Source organism: Cygnus atratus, chromosome Z (genome assembly GCF_013377495.2).
Source record: "Cygnus atratus isolate AKBS03 ecotype Queensland, Australia chromosome Z, CAtr_DNAZoo_HiC_assembly, whole genome shotgun sequence".
In the NCBI taxonomy this organism is placed as follows: domain Eukaryota; kingdom Metazoa; phylum Chordata; class Aves; order Anseriformes; family Anatidae; genus Cygnus; species Cygnus atratus.
The window spans coordinates 38,814,703-38,838,862 of record NC_066396.1 but is presented as its reverse complement, the minus strand read 5'-3'; the positions used below and the strand labels follow the sequence as shown (position 1 = coordinate 38,838,862).

Sequence of the window (24,160 nt, the reverse complement as noted above, 5' to 3'; positions counted from 1 at the left end):
TGGAATGGCTGCAGGGTCTGTCACTAGGTTGATAGTAACATCAATTGCAGCTTGATAGGCACAAGCCAGACCCCAGCACGCTACAGTGATTTGTGTCACTTTGGAACTGCCAGAGTCATGACACCTTTTTTTCAAGCATTCTACCAGTTTTTTAGGATTTTGCAGTTGTTCAGGGGTGAATGTCCAAAACACTGGAGGTGCCCACTGCTCTAGAAACCTGCCCATATCCTCCCACACTCCCTGCCACTCGCAACTATCCTGCCTCAAGACAGATCTCCAGATGAGATTCCTAAGTAGTTGTTTAACCTTAAACAAAACCTGAAGCGCATTCAGGAGACATAACAACAAGAACATGCTGGTCTGAGTATCCCAAGGATATTCAACATCTTGGAGAGCTACCGTAACTAGCTCGGGGAATAAGAGGGTGGTGAAGGAGGAAGGGAGAGTGAACAGGTAGGAAAAAATATCTTCCCCTGTCCCCTCCACAGATTGGCTCCCTGATGAAAAAAGGCAATAGGTGTAATTGCTAATAGTTTCTGAGATATGGTTTCCGAAGTATAGAGTCGACGACAGTGCTGAGTACAAATACCAGGTTAGAGTCATGACCAGAAATCTCATCATTTCATAAGCCATTGTAACACCACACAGTACCATAACAATCTTAAACCAGGGCCCGGAAAGGATAAACAGCGTGACAGGGAGCACATACAGAAAGTAACTTGCTATAAAACTCAATTTGGGAAACAGGCACAGCAGACTTGAGATTAAGGCAATCAACATTGTGATTAGCAACTATTAAGCAGGTCGAATACTTATACCAATTTTAGTTTAACACACTCTGGTCAAATCTGTCGATATCTCAACCCTTTGGGCCCCACGTTGGGCACCAAAAGGACTGTTCTGGTTTAGCCCGGCTGGCAGCTAAACACCACACAGCCGTTCACTCACCCTCCCCCCTCCCTCTCTGGGATGGGGGAGAGAAACGGGAAAGTGAAGCCTGTGAGTTGAGATAAAGACAGTTTATTAAGACAGGAAAATAATAATAATAATAATAATAATAATAATAATAATAATAATAATGTGTACTAAATAAGTGATGCACAATGCAATTGCTCACCACCCGTTGACCGATGCCCAGCCTATCCCCGAGCAGCTGGCTCCCCCCCCACCCCAGCTAGCCACCCCTATCTATTGTTCAGCATGACGTCAGATGGTATGGAATACCCCTTTGGCCAGTTTGGGTCAGCTGTCCTGGGTCTGCCCCCTCCCAGCTCCTGCTGCATCCCTGGCCTGCTCGCTAGCAGGACAGAGCGAGAAGCTGAAAAGTCCTTGGCTTGGTGTAAGCACTGCTCTACAACAATTAAAACATCAGCGTGTTATCAGCGCTCTTCTCATCCTAATCCAAAACATAGCACCCTACCAGCTACTAGGAGGAAAACTGACTCTGTCCTAACTGAAACCAGGACACATAGAATCATAGAATTACAGAATATCCCGAGTTGGAAGGGATCCATAAGGATCATCAAGTCCAACTCCTGGCACTGCACAGGTCTGCCCAAAATTTTAGACCATGTGACTAAGTGCACAGTCCAATCTCTTCTTAAATTCAGACAGGCCATATATATATGTATTTCTGTTGTAGCATTGTCATTTCTGTTGTCTGGCTCCTGTGAAACTTCAGCCCGTATAGCAAGGTTCAGTTTCTCCCTGTTAATTCTCCTGTGTGTATCTAACAGGACTGGGGTAGGACTGGAGACAGATATTACAAGCCAGCCAGTTTGTGAAGAACCAAGACACAACCCTTGCAATAACAATATCAAATGCAAGGATTTGAATACAGTATGCACAGAGAACCAGCACAGCTTGTGGAACAGTGTATTTTCATATACTTAAATGGCATCTGGAACTTCCTCACATTTTCATACTTCTCACAGCTATTTTAATAATTGAGAATGAATATGGGGAACACATGAATTGCTGTAGCCAGTACTATGTCTTACTACTGTCTTACAGTTCAGACCTCATATTTTCCAAAGATGTTAAAGTGATATCCTGGAACTTTTCCCTATTAGGATTTTCAGGATGAAAGAATATGAATCACAGGTGGGTGAGGACGAGGTAGGAAGCCTACCCAGGAGGATGCCTGAGGTGAGGAAGTTGACTCCACGCCTCAGGACTGCCTCCACCAAGAAAGAAAGAAGGGTGATTGTTGTGGGCGACTCCCTCCTCAGGGGAACGGAGGGCCCTATTTGTCGGCCTGACCCTTCCCATAGGGAAGTCTGCTGCCTCCCTGGGGCCAGGGTCAGAGACGTTACCAGGAAGCTTCCAAACCTGGTTCGCCCCTCTGACTATTACCCGCTTTTGATAGTCCAGGCTGGCAGTGATGATCTTGAAAAGAGAAGCCTCAAGGCTATCAAACAGGACTATAGGGGGCTGGGACGATTGGTGGAGGGAGCGGGAGTGCAGGTGGTGTTTTCGTCTATCCCTACGGGGGAAGGGAGAGGCACGGAGAGGACATGGAAAGCTCACGTGGTTAATCGGTGGCTCAGAGGCTGGTGCCAGCACAGAAATTTTGGGTTTTTTCACCATGGGGAGCTTTACTCGGCACCCGGCCTGATGGCCCCAGACGGGTCCCTATCTCCAAGGGGAAAACGGATCCTAGGCCAGGAGCTGGCGGGGCTCATAGAGAGCGCTTTAAACTAGGTAAGAAGGGGGACGGGGCTCAAACAAGGCTTGTTGGAGCTGTGCCGGGGGAAACAATGGCTAGGCTGGGGAAGAAGGCGATGGCCCAGCTGAAGTGCATCTACACTAATGCACGCAGCATGGGTAACAAACAGGAGGAGCTGGAAGCCATCGTGCAGCAGGCAGGCTACGACTTGGTTGCCATCACGGAGACGTGGTGGGACCGCTCCCACGACTGGAGTGCTGCAATGCCTGGCTATCGGCTCTTCAGGAGGGACAGGCAGCACAGAGGGGGTGGTGGCATGGCTCTCTACATTAGAGAATCTTTTGATGTTGTGGAACTCCAGGCTGGGAATGATAAGGTTGAATCCCTGTGGGTTAGGATCCGCGGGAAGGCCGGCAAGGCTAGCATCCTGGTCGGGGTCTGTTATAGACCGCCGAACCAGGATGAGGAGACGGATGAGTTTTATAGGCAACTGACAAAAGTTGCAAAATCGTCGGCGCTTGTCCTCATGGGGGACTTCAACTTCCCGGACATATCCTGGAAACACAACACGGCACAGAGAAAGCAATCTAGGAGGTTTCTGGAGAGCGTGGGAGATAGCTTCCTGACACAGCTGGTCAGCGAACCTACCAGGGGTGGTGCCCCGCTAGACCTTCTCTTCACAAACAGAGAAGGACTGGTGGGAGATGTGGTGGTCGGGAGCTGTCTTGGGCAGAGTGACCACAAAATGGTTCAGTTCTCTATTCTTGGCGAGGCCAGGAAGGGGACCAGTAAAACTGCTGTCTTGGACTTCCGGAGGGCTGACTTTGAGCTGCTCAGGATGCTGGTTGGCCGAGTCCCTTGGGAGGCGGTTCTGAAGGGCAGAGGAGTCCAGGAAGGCTGGGCGCTCCTCAAGAAGGAAATCTTAACGGCACAGGAGCGGTCCGTCCCCACGTGCCCAAAGACGAGTCGGCGTGGAAGAAGACCGGCCTGGCTGAACAGAGAGTTGCGGCTTGTGCTTAGCAGAAAAAAGAGGGTTTATAATCTTTGGAAAAAAGGGCGGGCCGCTGAGGAGGACTACAAGGATGTAGCGAGGCTGTGCAGGGAGAAAATTAGAAAGGCCAAAGCTCATCTGGAGCTCAACCTGGCTACTGCCGTTAAAGACAACAAAAAATCCTTTTACAAATATATCAACGCGAAACGGAGGACTAAGGAGAATCTCCATCCTTTACTGGATGCGAGGGGAAACCTAGTTACTAAGGATGAGGAAAAGGCTGAGGTGCTTAATGCTGCCTTTGCCTCAGTCTTTAGCAGCAATACCGGTTGTTCTCTGGATACCCAGTGCCCTGAGGTGGTGGAAGGGGATAGGGAGCAGGATGTGGCCTTCGCTATTCATGAGGAAATGGTTGGCGACCTGCTACGGAGCTTGGATGTGCGCAAGTCGATGGGGCCGGATGGGATGCACCCGAGGGTACTGAAAGAACTGGCGGAGGAGCTGGCCGAGCCGCTTTCTATCATTTATCGGCAGTCCTGGCTATCGGGGGAGGTCCCAGTTGACTGGCGGCTAGCCAATGTGACGCCCATCTGTAAGAAGGGCCGGAGCGCAGACCCGGGGAACTGTAGGCCTGTCAGTTTGACCTCAGTGCCAGGGAAGCTCATGGAGCAGATTATCTTGAGGGTCATCACGCGGCACTTGCAGGGCAAGCAGGCGATCAGGCCCAGTCAGCATGGGTTTATGAAAGGCAGGTCCTGCTTGACAAACCTGATCTCCTTCTATGACAAAGTGACGCGCTTGGTGGATGAGGGAAGGGCTGTGGATGTGGTTTACCTTGACCTCAGTAAGGCTTTTGACACCGTTCCCCACAACATTCTCCTCAAGAAACTGGCTGCTCGTGGCTTGGACTGGCGTACGCTTCGCTGGGTTAGAAACTGGCTGGATAGCCGGGCCCAGAGAGTTGTGGTGAATGGAGTCAAATCTGGTTGGAGGCTGGTCACAAGTGGTGTCCCCCAGGGCTCGGTACTGGGGCCGGTCCTCTTTAATATCTTTATCGATGATCTGGATGAGGGCGTCCAGTGCACCCTCAGTAAGTTTGCAGATGACACCAAGCTAAGTGCGTGTGTTGATCTGCTCGAGGGCAGGAAGGCCCTGCAGGAGGATCTGGATAGGCTGGAGCGATGGGCTGAGGTCAACTGTATGAAGTTCAACAAGGCCAAGTGCCGGGTCCTGCACCTGGGGCGCAACAACCCCAAACAGAGCTACAGGCTGGGAAATGAGTGGTTGGAAAGCTGCCTCGCCGAGAAGGACCTGGGAGTATTGGTTGATAGTCGGCTGAATATGAGCCAGCAGTGTGCTCAGGTGGCCAAGAAGGCCAACAGCGTCCCGGCCTGTATAAGAAGCAGTGTGGCCAGCAGGTCTAGGGAAGTGATTGTGCCCCTGTACTCGGCTCTGGTGAGGCCGCACCTTGAGTACTGTGTTCAGTTTTGGGCCCCTTGCTACAGGAAGGACATGGACGTGCTCGAGCGAGTCCAGAGAAGGGCGACCAAGCTGGTGAGGGGTCTGGAGAACAAGTCTTACGAGGAGCGGCTGAGGGAGCTGGGGTTGTTTAACCTGGAGAAGAGGAGGCTCAGGGGCAACCTTATCGCTCTCTACAGTTACCTTAAAGGAGGCTGTAGCGAGGTGGGGGTTGGTCTGTTCTCCCACGTGCCTGGTGACAGGACGAGGGGGAATGGGCAAAAGTTGCGACAGGGGAGTTTTAGGTTGGATGTTAGGAAGTACTTCTTTACCGAAAGGGTTATTAAGCATTGGAACGGGCTGCCCAGGGAGGTGGTGGAGTCACCATCCCTGGAGGTCTTTAAAAGACGTTTAGATGTAGAGCTTAGCGATATGGTTTAGTGGAGTACTTAGTGTTAGGTCAGAGGTTGGACTCGATGATCTTGAGGTCTCTTCCAACCTAGAAATCTGTGTCTGTGTCTGTGTCTGTGAATGAATGCAAGTCTGAAAGCTATTCTGAGGACTACAGGATAGACTCGTTACCTAGGATGATCACTACCTGTCACTAGTGGGGTTTCCCAGGGCTCCATTTTAGGACCAGTCTTCTTCAATGTTTTCATAACGATTTGGTTGTTGGACTTGAAGGTTTTTTGAGCAAGTTCATGGATGATACCAAATTGGGTGGAACTGCTGACTCTGGCAAGGGTGGTGAGGCCCTGGGGAGAGATCTGGACAAATTAGAGAGCTGAGCAATCACCAACAATATGAAGTTCAACAAGAGCAAGTGCTGGATTCTGCACCTGGGAAGGGGCAACCCTGGCTATAAGTACAGACTGGGGGATGAGAGGCTGGAGATTAGCCCTGTAGAAAGGGATCTGGGGGTTTTGTTTGGCAGCAAGTTGAACATGAGCCAGTGTGCCTTGGCATCTAGGAGTGTGCCTTGGCATCTTGGCAACCATATCCTGGAGTGCATCAAGCACGGCATTGCTAGTCGGTCGAGGTAAGTGATTCGCTCTGCTCTGCACTGGTGCAGCCTCACCTCAAGTACAGTGTGCAGTTCTGGGCATCACAGTACGGGAGATATAAAACTGTTAGAGAGTGTCCAAAGGAAGGCAACAAAGATAGTGAAGGGTCTGGAGGGCAAGACGTATGAGGAGTAGCTGAAGTCACTTGGTTTATTCATCCTGCAGAAGAGAAGACTGAGGGGAGGCCTCATCACAGTCTACAGCTTCCTCATGAGGAAAGTGGAGGGGCAGGCGCTTCTCTCTTCTCTCAGGTGACCAGTGATACAACAGGAGGAAATGTCTTGAAGCTGCTACGGCTGTTCAGTCTGGATATCAGGAAAAAGTTTTTCACTGGGAGGAAAAAGTTTTTCACTGAGAGGATGGCCAGGCGCTGGAACAGGCTCCCCAGGGCAGTGGTCACAGCACCGAACCTGCCAGAGTTCAAGAAGCGTTTGGACAATGCTCTCAGACACATGGTCTGATTTTTTGGGTGGTCCTTTGGGGACCCAATTGGACTCGATGATCCCTGTGGGTCCCTTCCAACTATCCAGGAAGGATATTCTACGATTTTATGATTCTGTGATCTGGCTTCTATTTGGTCTTCCTGAAGCTTTTTCTGCCATTTACTGTGAATCATCTGCTCTTTATGCAGGGACTTTTTTGTCACAAGAGCTGCCCTAGTGCTGTTTGAAGTGACCTTGGGTATCCAGAACAGCTGGGTGGTGCTGCTGGATTTAACAAAGTTTGTTAAATTCCTGCAGTCTTCCACTGCTGGGAGCCATGTAGCACATTGTAGGACAGCTTGACATGAATTGAGAGTGCCAGTTGCCAACTGGAGACACATAGAATCATAGAATGGCGCAGGTTGGAAGGGACCTTAAAGATCATCTAGTTCCAATTCCCCCTGTCATTGGCAGAGATGCCACCCACTAGATCAGGTTGACCATGGCCTCATCTAACTTGGTCTTGAACAGTGCCAGGGATGGGGCTTCCACAGCTTCTCTGGGCAACCTATTCCAGAGCTTCAATGCCCTCACAGTGAAGAATTCCCTTCTAACCTCTAATCTAAATATCCCTTCTTTTAGTTTAAAACCATGCCCCCTTGTCCTATCATTATCTGAGTGAGGAAAGAGTTGCTCTCCATTTTTTTTGTAAGCTCCCTTTAGGTACTGAAAAGCCGCAGTGATGTTACCCCAGACCCTTCTCTTCTTCAGGCTGAACAGCCTGCTCTGTCTCAGCCTTTTTTTGTAGGAGAGGTGCTCCAGCCCCTTGATCATCTTCATGGCCCTCCTCTGGACCCGTTGTTCCACATCCTTCTTTTGCTGGGGGCCCCAGATCTGGATGCAGCACTCCAAGTGGGGCCTCTCAAGGGCAGAGCAGAAGGGGATAATCACCTCCCTCGACCTCCTGGTCACTCCTATTTTGATGCAGCCCAGGATGAAGTTGGCCTTCTGGGCTGCAAGTGTGCACTTCTGGCTCATGCTGAGCTTTTTCTCCACCGGAACCCCCAAGCCCTCCTCTGCAGAGCTGCTCTCATTGAGTTCTTCATAGAATCACAGAATGGCCTGGATTGAAAAGGACCTTAAAGAACATCAAGTTTCAACCCCCCTGCTCTGGGCAGGGTTGCCAACCACTAGAACAGGCTGCCCAGAGCCACATCTAGCCTGGTCTTGAATGCCTCCAGGGGTGGGGCATCCGCAACCTCTCTGGGCAACCTGTTCCTGTGCCTCACCACCCTCTGAGTGGAAATCTTCCTTCTAATATCTTACCTAAATCTCCTGGTTTGAAACCATTCCCCCTTGTCCTATCACTATCAACACATATAATCAGGCATTCCCCCTCCTGTTTATACGCTCCCTTCAAGTACTGGAAGGCTGCAATGAGGTCTCCCCGGAGCCTTCTCTTCTCCAAGCTACACAAGCCCAGTTCCCTCAACCTTTCAGCGTAGGAGAGGTGCTCCAGCCTTCTGATCATCTTAGTGGCCCTCCTCTGGACCCATTCCAAGAACTTCACATCCTTCTTGTGCTGGAGGCCCCAGGCCTGCATGCAGTATTCCAGGTGGAGCCTCACAAGAGCAGAATAGAGGGGGACAATCACATCCCTCTCCCTGCTGGCCACTCCTTTTTTAATGCAGCCCAGGACACAGTTGGCCTTCCAGGCTACAAGCACGCATTGCTGGCTCATGTCCAGCTTTTCATCCATCAGGACCCCCAAGTCCTTCGCAGGGCTGCTCTCAAGTTCTTATTCTCCCAGTCTAAATAAATACCTGGGATTGCCTGGGATTACCTTGCACTTGGCCTTGTTAATGTCATTTGGTTCTCATGGGCCCACTTCTCCAGCCTGTCCAAGTCCCCCTGGATGGCATCCCTTCCCACTATTGTATCGGCTGCACTGCTCAGCTTGGTGTCATCTGCAAACTTGCTGAGGGTGCACTTGATTCCGTCGTCTATGTCATTGATAAAGATGTTGAAGAGCATTGGTCCCAAGACCGAACAAACCATCTTCTACCACTCTGTACTCCTGTCTGGGATTGCCCAGCCCAGGTGCAGCACCTTGCACTTAGACTTGTTGAACCTCATTAGGTTCATGTGGGATTGCATCCCTATACTCTTGCCAGGCCATGTGTCCCTGCTTCCACTAACTGTGTATTTCCCTCTTGCACCTCAGTTTGACCAGCAGGTCCTTGCTCAGCCATCCCAGTTGTCTGCCCTCCCTGCCCGCTTTTTTACACAGGGGGATAGAGAGCTCTTGGGCTCTAAGAAAAACATCCTAAAAGAGTTGTCAGCTCTGTTCAGCTCCTTTGTCCCTAAGGACAGTGTTCCAGGGGATCTCATCTTCTAGGTCTTTCTATTTGTTTGAATATTTGTTTCAAACTATTTCAAACTATTTGTTTGAATTTCGCTCTTTGGAAGTTCAGCATCCTGACTTTGCTCTTTGCCAGGCCCATATTCCTCAAGATCACAAGCTCAACCAGCGTTTGGTCACTGCAGCCCAGATTACCTGCAATCTTGACCTCTTTAATGAACTCTTCAGTGCTGATGAGCACCAGGTCAAGTAACGCTTCTCCTCTGGTTTGTCTAATACCTGGACAAGTAATTTATCCTCAACCTACTCTAGGAATCTCCTCGATTGCTTACAGCCTGCTGTGTAGTTTTCCCAGCAGACATCCAGGTGAAAGAAGTCATAATATCATTAGGATTGGAAAAGACCTCTAAGATCATCTGGTCCAACCATCACCATACCACCAATGTCACCCACTAAAACATGTCCCTAAGCACCAAGTCCAACCTTTCCTTAAACACCCCAAGGGATGGTGACTCCACGACTTCCCTGGGAAACCTGTTTCAATGCCTGACCACTCTTTCTGAGAAGAAATATCTCCTAATTTCCAACCTTAACCTCTCCTGGAGCAACTTGAGGCCATTCACTCTAGTCCCATCACTAGTTTTCTGTGAGAAGAGGCCGACCCCCAGCTCCTCACACCTTCCTTTCAGGTAGTTCTAGAGAGCAATAAGGTCTCCCCTATGCCTCCTCTTCTCCAGACTAAACAACCCCAGTTCCCTCAGCTACCCCTCATAGGACTTGTGTTTCAGGCCTTAACCAGCTTCATAGCCCTTCTCTGGGTAAGTTCCAGGGCCTCGAAGTCTGTCTTGTACTGAGGAGCCCAAAGCTGAATGCAGTACTTGAGGTGCAGCCTCACCAAAGCTGAGTACAGGGGGATGATCACCTCCCAAGTCCTGCTGGCTACACTATTCCTGATACAAGCCAGGATGCCATTAGCCTTCTTGGTCACCTGGGCACACTGCTGGCTCATGTGCAGGTGAGCATCAACCAACACCCCCAGATCCTCTTTCTCTGCACAGCTTTCCAGCCACTCTCCCCCAAACCTGTAGTGCTGCATGGGGTTGTTGTGGCCAAAGTGCAGGACCCAGCACTTAGCCATGTTGAACCTCATCCCATTGGCCTCTGCCCATTCACCCAACCTGTCCAGGTCCATCTGCAGGGCCTTCCTACTCTCTAGCAGATTGACACTTCCTCCCAACTTGGGGATCCCAAATGCTACGCTGTCTGGAGAGCTCTTCTCCCAACAGAGCCAACAGTTTGAAAAACTCATCCAGCTGGGCACACTTGCACCCATGACACCCACCTGTACATTCAGGCCCTGGGCTTTCAGAGACTGGAGTTCCCTGGAACTGAGGGTTTGGGATGCTCTTTTGATCCTCAGGAGGTCTGTTTGGGTGTAGGCATCTGCCCGGGGAGGTTGCTGCCCCCCCTGTCTGGGTTTCAGCCTCAGACCAGCAGGCTTGGTTGGTGGACACCATTTCTGTTTCAGCAGGAGGCCTTTCCTCTGCTGATCCCAGGACACAAAATGAACGGTCCTGCTCACCATCCCTGCATGCTCTTCTGGGCCAACGAGTGCACCATCCCCTGACTGCCCACCCTGGTCGCTGCACTCCAAAGTCACGCTCCCCAGGAGCTGCCTTTCTGTGACAGAGGATGGGTGCTTCTGGCTCTGCCTGAGCCTTGTCAGCCACTCTCATGAGGGCTGCTGGGTCCTGGCAGCTCTCTTGAGTGACCTTGAAGCAGAAAACCCCCTTCACGCTGTGATCCCCCACTTCACAGCAGAATGAGTCTGCCCTGGATCTGATCTCCTTAGTGAGGCAATCATTCTGCCATTAACACTTCAGACTTTTTTGTTTTTGTTTGTTAGGGAAGTTAAAAGAGTATAATACAGTTATTTAATCAATAGAACAAGGCTGATACAAGAAAGCCTTAATTAAGTGACTGGACTGAAGAGCTGTACAGATACCATCCTTCCTTCCTTCTAGTCACCCATCCATCCATACGGCCTGGGGGAGCCTGCCCCAGAAAAGGGGCCCTCAGCCCCACCAACCGTCCTTCTTCTTCCACATGAGGGCATCTTCCAGGCCACTCCCAACACGGCTGTCTTTGGGCACGCATGGGCCACTTCATCACAGAGGCTTGCTGAGGTCACAGTGGCCACCACTGCCCTGCCTTTGCTACAGGCCCTATAAAACAGGAACCCTGCAGGTGGCCCACCATTCGCTGAGCTTCTAGGCCCTCTGACAGCCAGTTTGTGTGGCAGCAAGAAGACCAGAGGCAGGAAGGCAAGCAGCAGCCCTCCTTGGTGTGAGAGGACAGCAATGCAGTCCAAGGAAGCACCGAGAAGGAAGGCACCTAACAAGACAGAGATGTGTCATGGGCAGAGGGATAGCACCTGTGGCACAACAGACACCAGTGCTCAGGGGACCTCTGGCGCCCAGCCCACAGACACTTACAAGCAGTACCATTGGCACCGCAACGACACAGGGAACAGGCTGCCCCCTCAGCCATACAGCGACAGGGGGCCTAGGCCTTTCCATTGGTGCAATGGTGGCATGGGGCGAAGGCAGGAGCATCAGGCAGACAGCCGTGTGGAGCAGAGGTGTGCCCATAATCTGGAACACAGTGTGGGACCCAGCCATGGCCCTAAAACAGATAGCAGCATCGAATCCATGCATGGAAATCATCCAGACAGTGGCATGGGACCTAGGGGTGGAACTGGATGACTCCGTGTTTCGGCACTCTGGCCTGAAAGCATTCCGGATGAAAGGCATCCTGTTTGGCCAGTCCTGGGCAAGGACTGGCTTATCCTTCTGCCTAACACCATGGAGCCCATGGAGCGGGATCCACCAGATGTGGAGGAACTGATGGAAGTGGATCCACCTCCATCAGATCAGACCTGCAACTACCGCAGCATGTCTTTGCTCTGTGCCATCAGAGCGCACCAACAGTGTTGCAGGAGTGCCCGGAGAACTCCCTACTCGTCGCTCAGGCTCCATCCCAAACATTAGCTTGGAGCCGCCAAACAGCATGAACATCCTGCGGGCTTATCTGCAAGGTCTCCCAGCAATAAAGAACTCTGTTGCCGATTCTCAGGGGTTGCGTGAATGCTTCTTTTCCATCCCCCAGCCCTTGTGCGAGAGGTGGCATCCCTTCTGCACAGAACCTTGAAGAGCACAAGAAAGGACCCAGCTTCCTTCAGGCTGCTGTGCTGGGGTGACAGGAGGAGTCCCTGAGGGCCACCATGCACCTTTAGCATTTGTGAAAATAGACTGAGGGGTGAAAATAGTAGTGTGTAAGCGATTATAGGTGGCTAATTTCTTATATCAGGAATGAGTTTCTATATTTGAGTAATTGGTAACGACAGACATGGAGAAGGCTGAGGTACTCAAAAACTTCTACGCCTCCATCTGCGCTGGTAGACGGGCTTCCCAAGTCCTTCATTTCCCTGAACCCATAGATGGAGGCTGGGGAATCAAAGTCCCACCCACTGTAAGTGAAGAGCAGATTCGACACCACCTGATGAATCTAAACAGGTACAAGTCCATGGGACCTGATGACATGAATCCCAGGGTCCTGAGGGAACTAGCTGATGTAGTTGCCAAGCCTATCTCCATCAGAGTTGAAAAGCCCTGGCATTCAGGCGATGTCCCTGGTGAGTGGAAAAATGGAAACATGATGCCCCTACTCTTCAACAATTAAAACAAAGAATTAAACAAAGAGCACTACTCTACTCAACAATTAAAACAATTAGGAGATATTTCTTCTCAGAAAGAGTGGTCAGGCATTGGAACAGGTTGCCCAGGGAAGTGGTCGAGTCACCATCTCTGGGGTTGTTCAAGGAAAGGTTGGACCTGGTGTGTAGGGACATGGCTAGGAGATGAGTAGTTAGAAAGCTGCCTGGCAGAGAAGGACCTGGGAGTATTGGTTGATAGTTGGCTGAATATGAGCCAGCAGTGTGCTCAAGTGGCCAAGAAGGCCAACAGCATCCTGGCTTTCATAAGAAACAGTGTGGCCAGCAGGGCTAGGGAAGTGATTGTCCCCCTGTACTTGGCTCTGGCGAGGCCGCACGTCGAGTACTGTGTTCAGTTTTGGGCCTCTCGCTACAAGAAGAACATCGAGGTGCTCGAGTGTGTCCAGAGAAGGGCAACGAAGCTGGGGAGGGGCCTGGAGGACAAGTCTTACGAGGAGCGGCTGAGGGAGCTGGGGTTGTTCAGCCTGGAGAAGAGAAGGCTCAGGGGCGACCTTATCGCTCTCTACAGTTACCTTAAAGGAGGCTGTAGCGAGGTGGGGGTTGGTCTGTTCTCCCACGTGCCTGGTGACAGGACGAGGGGGAATGGGCGAAAGTTGCTCCAGGGGAGGTTTAGGTTGGATATTAGGAAGAACTTCTTTACTGAAAGGGTTGTTAGGCATTGGAATAGGCTGCACAGGGAAGTGGTTGAGTCACCATCCCTGGAGGTCTTTAAAAGATGTTTAGGTGTAGAGCTTAGTGATATGGTTTAGTGGAGGACTTGTTAGTGTTAGGTCAGAGGTTGGACTAGATGATCTTGGAGGTCTCTTCCAACCTAGATGATTCTGTAATTCTGTGGTTCTGTGATGGTTTAGTGAGTGACATTGGTAGTAGGGTGATGGTTGGACCAGATGATCTTGAAGGTCTTTTCCAATCTTATTTTTTCTATGATTCTATGTTTCTATACAGAGTAAAGAATGTACAGAGAAGTATTAAGTAGTGAGTGTGAACCTTACAGCCCATACACAAGGGTTTAACCACTGTTAAGAGAAGCCATGGACTGATTGGTCAGCAGTGAGGGGACACCTTATTTCCATGTTATATTACTGTTCTCAAAGTGCCAATGACACATTTGCTAGTAGTGTATGATGGACATATTGTTGTACAGAAAAAGTGCTACTAGTACCTCAAGGAAAGGGTGTGAAGATATATAAGGAATCAGAATCAGTGCTACAGCCTAGAAACTGTGCTGATTTGCATGCAAAACAAAAATAAATAAAAGAAAGGAAATTGATCTTACAGAACTATTTGTGCCAATTTTCCAAACTCTTTACACCATTAGAGCTTATAATGAACAAGGAATCTTCCAATGAGCCATACCCAGATTTTATATATTATTGATAGTCTTTAATTTGAAAGGTCATCTTGAGCTTTCCTTCATTTTCTGCAAAGACAGCTTATCTGATGGATACCATTGCTGCTGTAGAAACCACTTAACTGTTAATAAAACAGTGAAACTTTTATTTGGCGTTATGTAAGAATGGTTCTAAAGAGCTCCCCTTATTCAACTGTTTTTCAAGTTGAATACTATTTAATCTTACTTTATTAGTAATTAGTAATTAATACTTAGTTGAAGGTCTATTTAATATTTCCTTGCATAGAAGACAATTCATAAGTACACACAACATAAATATAGCAATTTGTTGTAAACATGCATGCAGATATCCGTATACGCATGTATATATATACATACATATATATATATACATAAAACTAGGCAGAAAGAGTGTAGAAGCTCCAAATATCCCAACATATTATAATTTGTAATTGTGACTTTAATTTGTTAGTTTTAACAGAATATCTTTGTTTTGATTCAGACTCAAGGAAATAGTTGTTTTTGTATCTCAAGCCCATTACTCCACATGTCAGTTGTCCCTGTAATTAATACCTGGATCATCATTCATGATCTTTTTGACCACCCACTATGGTGAATCATGCAGGTCACCAGCTATGTTGTAGTATAACTCTTTCTTCCAAGACAGTTTATTAAGCAAAAGATTGTGACAATGGCAAACTCAATGGATAATATGTTTGAATAATAAATTTTAATGTAAACCAAAATTTTGGAGCCAGTATCTTACCAGAAATGTTTATTCTGGTGCATATGCACACAAACCTGCCTACAAAATAACGTGTGCATTTCAGTCATTGCTCAAATTCAGTGTTCTCAGTAAAATTCTGCAACCAGTATTAAAGTCTATCTGTTGGCCTCGAGTCTTATTTATTTATTTCATGATTCATTGATAATATGCAACAAGAGCCTTTACAATACAATACCATTATTCTGCTGCTGTTGGAAGTGACAATTTTAATCTAGCATAAGTCATCTTAAAACCTTTTGTGCAAGTCTAATGAACGAATTTGTGTTATTTCTTTCAGCCATCGTATTCAGAGTTTGATATAAGTGGGAATGTGCTGGGACTGATCTTTAACCAAGGCATGATCTGGTAGGTGTGGCAAAGTGTGTCTCTTGTGTCAGCATTCTCCACAGGACTGCAGGATTTATCAGAATCTGTGAAATGAGGATCCTGTCTCATTGTTTTAGTCTGATGACAGTGTGAAACAATATATATCAGATGCTGGTACAGTGGAATCAGTGGAACAATTTCTAAGCTGTTTCTGAGCTAAAATCATGGGACCAGATGCATCAGATTTCGCAGATCTGAAACGGAATGAAAAGAGTTTCAGTTGCAGCTGGTGAGTTGGCACTGCCACAGAACTAGAAAGGATGAGACGTACGTATATGTGCATTTGTTTTCTGAGATGAGAGAGAGAGTACACTTACAAAGGCTCTTTCTTTATTTGTTCTCACAAAGTGACTTAAATGCAGTTCATTTGCAAGTCTTCTCCATATTGATAACCTATTGGCAAGAATTTGTCTACCATGTTTTTTAAGTTATACATACAAATTTTGGCAATATCCATAAATTACCTAGAGTTTGAACTTGCTGAAATTGTAGAGTATTTTACAACTGATTTCTGTGTGTTTAAGAAATAGGGCCATTAGGTCTCTGCCTTCATAGACCACCAATCCTTTGCCATCTCTTTTAATTGAAGATATATGGAAAGAGGAAGAAGAGATATTAATATCATATACTCTGACATGACATCTCTATACTTACAGGGATGTTTCCAACCACATAGATTTTTTTTTCCTATTTTATAAAGAGAGAAAGAGTCACCCAAAAGCAAGGTGACTCAGCCTTGATCAGTTGAACAATGATAAAGGAAAAAGCAGATTCCTGCTATCTGTACCATTTGGCCAGGCAGTTAAAAATAACTGCTCTTCAGTCATCATGGCACAGGAAACATGGTCAGATAAAAATAAAATGGTCCCAACTGCTTCTGTGTCATAACCATGCAACTGTAGAAAATAAGGAAAAAAATATGACATTTAGCAGAATCAATAAGTTCATTGGAATAAGGCAGTAAATAACCATAGTAACAGAAGTAAAATAAATGTCAATTTAGCAAAAATATTCTTCCTAAAATGGTACTAATATGCTAAGAAAAATAATAAAGAATAATCTAGATTATTTCAGTAACACCTAGATTTTGGGTTACTTTTTTTTTTTTCTCTTTTTTTTTTTTTAATGAAACACATGACAGATGCTTCATGAGTAACGTTTCATTAAGTGATTATCTCATTTACAGAGAAAGAGAATTTTGGAGCTTTGAAACAAAGAGTACATATGGAGAATTCTTTCTATATGCCTCCAGTTCTTCTTAAAGCAAGAAGAGGCAACACCAGTAAAAAAAAAAAAAAAAAAAAAAAAAAGAATAAACAAGATTTTAAGAAAAACAGTGCACACAGTGATGTTGCAAAGCATATCAGAGTGGGAAATAGGTATCATATTTAGGCAGAAGTCCTACTACAAAGTGTTTGTTTGTTTATTTGTTTTTCTAGGATGGGGTCTTTTTACGCTCCATGTCTACCAGCAATTAATGTGTTCCGCCTCCACACTTCAATGTACCTGCAGTGCTGGGCAGTGATGTGTTGCAATGTCCCCCAGGAGAGGGTCTTCAAAGCTTCCAGATCAAACAACTTCTACATGGCCATGTTGCTTTTCATTCTCTTTCTCTCCACGCTGCCCGCTGTGTACACCATAGTCTCCATCCCACCATCTTTTGACTGCGGTCCTTTCAGGTATTTTACATTTTACATCCACCTATTGTTAATACCACATCAAATCACAGTGAATTATTCAGTAATGAAAAGGATTTTCCTTTATAACTATTAGCACCTGATAGGCTGAGTGTTTAATTATGTGACATTTCTCATTATGGATAATCATTGAAGTTGGAATCCTATAAATCTGGTTAATTATTTTAAAAAGTATTTTAATTTTCTGAATTGTAGAACAGAAAACCTTTTCTTTTGATTAGCTGTGATGTAAACATTTGTTACTACTTTTCTAAATCAGAAATTATTCTTAAGGAGTATATCAGTGCTTTATTATGCCTCTACAGCCTGTTGAGATTAAAATGTTGGTGTCTATTTTTCTCCTTAAAATACATAAATCCTGTTTTAACTAAAGTTAGTTTCAGAGTTTTATGTTTTAAATAATGCTAACGTATTTTTTGACTTTTTCCCTGGTTTGGTGTGATGTTATTAACTTATATATTCATAATACTGAATTGGCATTGCTAAAATATTTGGATATGATATATTGTCACATTTTCTGTTTAACAGTGGGAAAACTAGAATGTTTGAAGTCATATCAGAAACTCTGGAGCATGACTTCCCTTCTTGGTTTGGGAAGGTATTTGGCTATGCCTCTAACCCTGGACTTATCCTACCTTTTATATTACTGATGGTGTACGTATAGAATATTAACTGAAAACTTAATCCTTAATGAAAGGTCTGAACAGTTTCTTTCCTTCTGAATCTTTACTGCCTGAATGTCTAATTAAATATGGTATTGATTCCCCCATGGTGAGGGACTTTAAGAATTTAGATCTTTTAGTTGAACATAATTAATGTGTCTCTGCACAAAAGGTGATCTCTCTTTTGTTCAGCTGTTTTCAGCTTTTTTTTTTTTTTTTTTTTTTTACAGTTTTTTACTCTTGCTACCATAATGACAAAACTATTTAAATGCAAAAGTCTATGGGATCTGATGTTGTTGTGACCTTGATCAGCTTGTTCAGTAGACAGAACAACATGTCATAAATCCTTAGCAAGTTCAATAGAAAACTCACAGAACAGTGACTGCCATGAAGCAGAGCTATTTCTCATTAACTTTCAGTGAGTCTGATCTTGAGTGCCTGTGCCTTTCCTTGATGTACCTTATGTTGTTGGGACTAGTGGGAGAGAGGGTGCTAGAAATGTACTATGGAGATGTTCCAGTCTCAACTGCCTAAAATCACCTCGAGTCCTATTCTTTCTTATGGAATAGGGCTAGTAGGGATTTTTCATAAGTCACTTAAAGAATAATGACCCCTGAATAGTCTTTCTCAAAAACTATATTGAGTCCTTCTTCATAAAGACATTTTAAACTACTGTTCATGTATATCACAATTTTTGCATACTGCTGAACTAAATGCTAATTCTAGATAGAAATGAGCTGGGATTTAACCCTGTATTGTAGAATTGCCAAGAAATATAGAAAAGATTACAGAATAGAATGGAAATTGCAAAGTACTTTATGTGAGCAAAATGAAATTATGAGATGAAATTTTACCAAGATTCACTTAACATTTTGTTCCATTTAGCCATTAGCTAGAAAAACAAAAAGACTGGAATGTCCTCTGAAATATGTGGTTACCTTCTACTTATTTTTTTCTGAGCAGGATTCCTATACTGCAAAGATCCAAGACAAAAATACCAAAATATAAATGAGAAAGAAAAAAAAAAAAAAGGAAAATACAAGGCAAAATCTGGCAAAGCAGAGTCAACAGCAAATGAAGATTAATTGCTTACTGATTACTTTAATAAAGGGTTTCATATCAGAATTTCTCTAATTAAATCATGAGAGTAAAAAATACTAGTTTCATAGAGTTATCACAAAAATAATGCCATATATTGAAAAGTGTAACCAAATTTAGAACAAAAATTAAAACTTATGGTTTTGGCTATTTTCCTAGAAGTATTTGACTTTGCCTATTCACAGAATCATAGAATCATAGAATATCCTGAGTTGGAAGGGACCCATAAGGATCATCGAGTCCAACTCCTGGCACCACACAGGTCTACCCAAAATTTTAGACCATGTGAGTAAGTGCACAGTCCAAATGTTCCTTAAACTCCAACAGGCTTGCTGCAGTGACTACTTCCCTGGGGAGCCTGTTACTGTGTGCAACCACCCTCTCAGTGAAGAACCTCTTCCTGATATCCAGCCTCAACCTCCCCTGCCTGAGCTTGACACCATTCCCGCGGGTCTTATCACTGGTGATTAAAGAGTATAGGTCGGCGCCTGCCCCTCCACTGCCCCTCGTGACGAAGCTGTAGACCACGATGAGGTCTCCCCTCAGCCTCCTCTCTTCCAGGCTGAACAGGCCCCGTGACCTCAGCCGCTCCTTGTCCGTCTTCCCCTCTAGGCCCATCACCATCTTTGTAGCCCTCCTCTGGACACACCAACAGTTTAATGTCCTTTTTGCACTGTGGTGCCCAGAACTGCACACAGTACTTGAAGTGAGGCCGCACCAGTGCAGAGTAGAGCGGGACAATCACTTCCCTCAACCGACTAGTGATGCTGTGCTTGATGCATCCCAGGATACGGTTGGCCCTCCTGGCTGCCAGGGCACACTGCTGGCTCATATTCAACTTGCTATCAACCACAACCCCCAGATCCCTCTCTGCAGGGCTGCTCTCCAGCGTCTCGTTGCCCAGTCTGTATGTATAGCCAGGGTTGCCCCATCCCAGCTGCAGAACCCGACACTTGCTCTTATTAAACTTCATGCAGTTGGTGATTGGCCAGCTCTCCAGTCTGTCCAGATCTCTCTGCAAGGCTTTTTCACCCTCAGGAGAGTCAACAGCTCCTCCAAGTTTGGTGTCGTCGGCAAATTTGCTCAAATCACCTTCTAGTCCTACATTCAAATTGTTTTTGAAGACATTGAAGAGGACTGGCCCTAAAATGGAGCCTTGAGGGACCCCACTAGTGACCATCTGCCAGCCTGGTGTGGCCCCATTTACCAAAACCCTTTAAGCCCTGCCCGTCAGCCAATTGCTCACCCATCGGATGATGTTTTTGTTTAGCTGTATGATGGACATTCTGTCCAGTAGGATCCTATGGGAAACTGTGTCAAAAGCTTTGCTGATGTCCAAAAAGATCACATCAGCTGGTTTCTGTTTCCCTTGACTGATTAGATGGGTGATCTTATCATAAAAGGAAATCAAATTTGTTAGGCAGGACCTACCCCTCGTGAACCCACATTGGCTGGGACCAATGACTGCATTGTCCCCCAGGTGCACCTCAGTAACTTCAAGGATTGTCTTCTCCATAATTTTACCAGGCACTGATGTGAGACTGACAGGCCTGTAATTGCTAGGGTCTTCTTTCTTGCCCTTCTTGAAAATTGGGACAACATTTGCCAGCTTCCAGTCCAATGGGACCTCTCCAGATTCCCAAGACAGCTGAAAAATAATTGAGAGAGGTCCCGCGATGACGTCAGCCAGCTCTTTAAGCATCCTGGGATGAATCCCATCCGGACCCATGGACTTGTATGGATCCAGGTGGAGCAGCAAATCCTGCACACGTTCAGGGTCGTTTGGGAGTTTATCATTCCCACCATCATGGTCCTCCAGCTCAGGGCATCCTGGATCCCAAAGCCCATCATCAGCGTTGGAGGCGGCGGCAAAGAAAACATTAAATGTCTCTGCTTTGCCTATGTCTTTGTCTGTGAATTTTGTATTACTTCAAAAGATTTTATAAATATAGTTTACTAATTTTTAAAGTATGTCATACTAGTTAATTAACTTTTATAAGCTATTCAGTGAAGCACCCATCATAGCAATGCACACATAGCTTAATTGAGCATCTTCCTTAGCTACCATAAGAGTGAATGTAGAGTATAAAAGACAGAATAATTTATTTCTGTTCCTCCCCACACACATACCTTGAAATAAGTACCTTCTTCATACTCTGAGGAAACACGTTATCCACTCACTGTCAAAATACTACTAGTGCTTAAGCATGATGAACAAGGAAAAATACAGATTTGATATTAGCACAGTTGTAGTTATTGCTGTAGGAAATCTTTAAATCATTATCTAACAAGATGCATTCTTTTTCTTGAAATTTAGCCTGAGTATTTATTATCTCAATGCTACATCCAAATCCTACAAGGAAGCTAACTTGGAACTTAAAAAGAAGCTACAAAGTGTAAGGAATAAAGAATTGTTGAATTTTGGCTTTACTAATTATTAGAGAAGACATTCAGGTTACTGAAAGATGCCTTCTCTATTTCCCCACCATTAGCAAGCAGAAGAAAATAAAAGAAGAAATAAACAAAAGGCACAAAAATCAAATGAACAAGAGGAAAATCCATTTGAGACAGAACCACCACAGACAAAGCAAAAAGGAAGCAAGCAAGATGAATCTACTCCAAATCAAGGTAAGGACAGTTTTGAATTTCTCAAGATGAGAAATACTTGTATTCCATACCAATGTTGTTCACTGTCTTATCTGCTTCCTTTGCCATTATTTCTTGAAAGACGTTCACAATACTGAATGACAAGTATTAGCCTGATATCCAGTCCATTTTTCTTCCTTTGGCTAATTTCAGAAATGCTGTAACATCACTCCACAACAGGCAACACCTTTTACCAAAGTAATAAAACTAGTAGAACGTGTCACAACCTTCTCTGAATGTCAGTGATCCCTCTTATCCAATAACAAATCATTAAAAAAAAAAATGCATCCTGCTGGTATTTCTTTCAGTCTGATACTTCTTTCATCCTGGACAGCTGAGGACAGCATATGCGTTCTGTGCCAAGGTTCAATGGCAGAAGGTGTAGTGAGAGGACACTGTGGTAATAACCCTCATCAGAAAGCCTAAGTTGGTCAGGCAGGTTTCAATTGGCCTATAAGGATTTTACAGACTGTTTCCTCCCCTCTGAATATTACTAGTCTTTCCCAATCGTGCATGCCATACAATCAGTATAGATTAAGCCTAGCAGAAAAATGCAGATTAGGGATGACGATCTGTGGAAGAACCACATGGAAGGCATGTCTACAGCCTCAAAACCTGTCTGTTTTATTTTGGAACTGCTGACCTTCATCACCATTTGTAGATGATATCTTCTTGCCAGTGAATTTAGCCACTTGGGAAATACTTCTACTTCCGTTTGCTGGGACCTTTCAGAAAGAACTGGAGAGAAAATATGGTGCAAGGATCATGAAGTCGCATTTTTCCTTATTTCAGACTGTTGGTGTGGTGGCTCCCAGACCTTCCATCATATGCTGGAGTGGACAAGGCGCTTCAGCCTTTCCCTCATAGAGAATTTCTGTTCTGCGTTTTCATTCTGTAACTATGTTCTCCTAATACATTTCAGATAACAAGCAAGGACAGAGTGGCAATGAAGCAAAGAAAATGGGTCAGCTACAGGAAGCAAGTTCCTCTCAGACACTCCAGAATCCAGGCTCTGCCCCAAATGGCCACCATCCCATGCAGAACAGAGGAGGAAACCTTCTTCCCCCACCCATTGCTGTGACACGGCCACCAGGACCTTGGGGGTTTTCAACACCAGGCTATTCACCTGGACACCCACACTTTCCAGGGGCCCAGCCAGGAATGCCCAGGGGCCCACCCCACTACAGATAAGGAGGCTGTCCATAATTCTCCTTTGTGTTTTGTGATATGGTGAAGAACACCGAGGAAGGCAAGAGTGGTGTTGCCCCAAACAAACTCCTTAAAGTGCAGAACTCCATTGTGTTCATTATAAATCTTTATCTGCATAAAAGTTTCTATGAGAAAATATTACTTCTGTCTGCTTGTGTTTGAATACATTGCAAAAATGTGTTATCTGAGTCTCTGGGTTACTATACTTAAGGATATTTACTGGGAGACATTTGTTAGAAGAATGAAAATTATTTTGTATTTAGTTGCTTATTTTCTTAAAGGCTTGAAAGTGTGTGCTTAACAGCTTTTCCTTTTCCTCAGAAGTGTTCACTGAAAACATAAATTCTTATAGTGTATTGGAGTCAGTTGCATTTAAAAACTGCATATAGCTTGTCTTCTGCAGGTGAGATAAGTTTTTCCAAAGAGTTCAGGTTGTACATGGCAAAACTGGGATTTCTTCAAAAGATGGATGATTACCTCTAAAGTCTTTGGGAAAGTATTTTAAAGGTAAAAGAAAAGCAATATTTTGCTTGTTGCTATGAAGAAAATTTAACTGCTATTACAGTAGTGCTTTTAGTCAATACAACAATAATGAATTTTACCATATTCAGAAGGACTAAAAATAAATAAATAAAAAATAATAATCAAAGTGGTGAAGATATTTCTTATGCAAAAAGTGAATTTGAGGAATAGAGGTAATAATGTTATGCAATATTTTTGCCTAAACACTCACCAGGATTTGTTATTGCACAGAGTTACCTGTTACTGCAGAAGAACATGTGCTATATAATCTGCTCTGTGGTTTTATTGGTGTCATTTTGTATTGAACTCTATAGAGTTCAGGATGGAACAGATCCTTTGTACGATAGGTCTAGTGGACACAGAATAAATACAGGTCCATGTGCTGTTGTTACTAATTCCAATGAGACAGCTATATTTTTATATTCATTGTCCAGAAATTGTGACTTGATATTTATTTTAAGACTCACAAGATGAATAACAACAAAGCAGCCAACAGACTGTCTTACAAAAAAGAAATGTAATTCCATTGGTGGCCTTCTATATAATATGTGTCCATTTTGAACAGTAGAAAAAAATAATCATCTCAGTATACAACAAGTCTGTGATGTCACAAAAATAAATAATTAAAAGTCCATGTAATCGGATTATGGGACCTATTGAAAAAAGTTTATTTTAAATCAGTATAAGCTGTGTATCCCTATAAAATACAGTCATCCAGATGCAATTTCCAGCTCAAGCAGTCTTTAAATCAGTTGCCAAATACTAGGAGGATATACCAAGGGAAAGTTAACTTTATACTTGACTCTTGTACTGCTTCCAAAAGCATCTGCTATCAGCTGGAGATAAGATATTAGATCAACCAGACCTTTAGCCAGTACCAGCACTATTGCTCTGCATATGAATACAAAGTACTGCTAGCCAAATCAAGAGAACTACAACTACAAGAGAAGGTCTTGTAGCAACTACAAGAGAAGGTCTTTCTTAGCAAACAGACTGGAAGTGCATTGCTACTAAATGAATGCTACGCATTGCTACTAAATGAATGGACAAATGGGTTAAGATTG

The 24,160-nt window shown here is 45.0% G+C and overlaps 1 protein-coding gene across 1 annotated transcript in view; it reads left to right on the top strand.

The window, feature by feature from the left end:
• Positions 1-22,556, top strand: part of TMC1 (transmembrane channel like 1) — a 72,868-nt gene extending 50,312 nt beyond the window's left edge. Inside the window, exons 15-20 of the mRNA XM_035558542.2 lie at positions 15,174-15,241; positions 16,702-16,941; positions 17,488-17,613; positions 21,037-21,115; positions 21,212-21,347; positions 22,288-22,556. Coding sequence (XP_035414435.2) covers positions 15,174-15,241; positions 16,702-16,941; positions 17,488-17,613; positions 21,037-21,115; positions 21,212-21,347; positions 22,288-22,556 — 918 coding nt within the window. The remainder of the gene's footprint in view (positions 1-15,173; positions 15,242-16,701; positions 16,942-17,487; positions 17,614-21,036; positions 21,116-21,211; positions 21,348-22,287) is intronic.
• Positions 22,557-24,160: the final 1,604 nt, after the last annotated feature.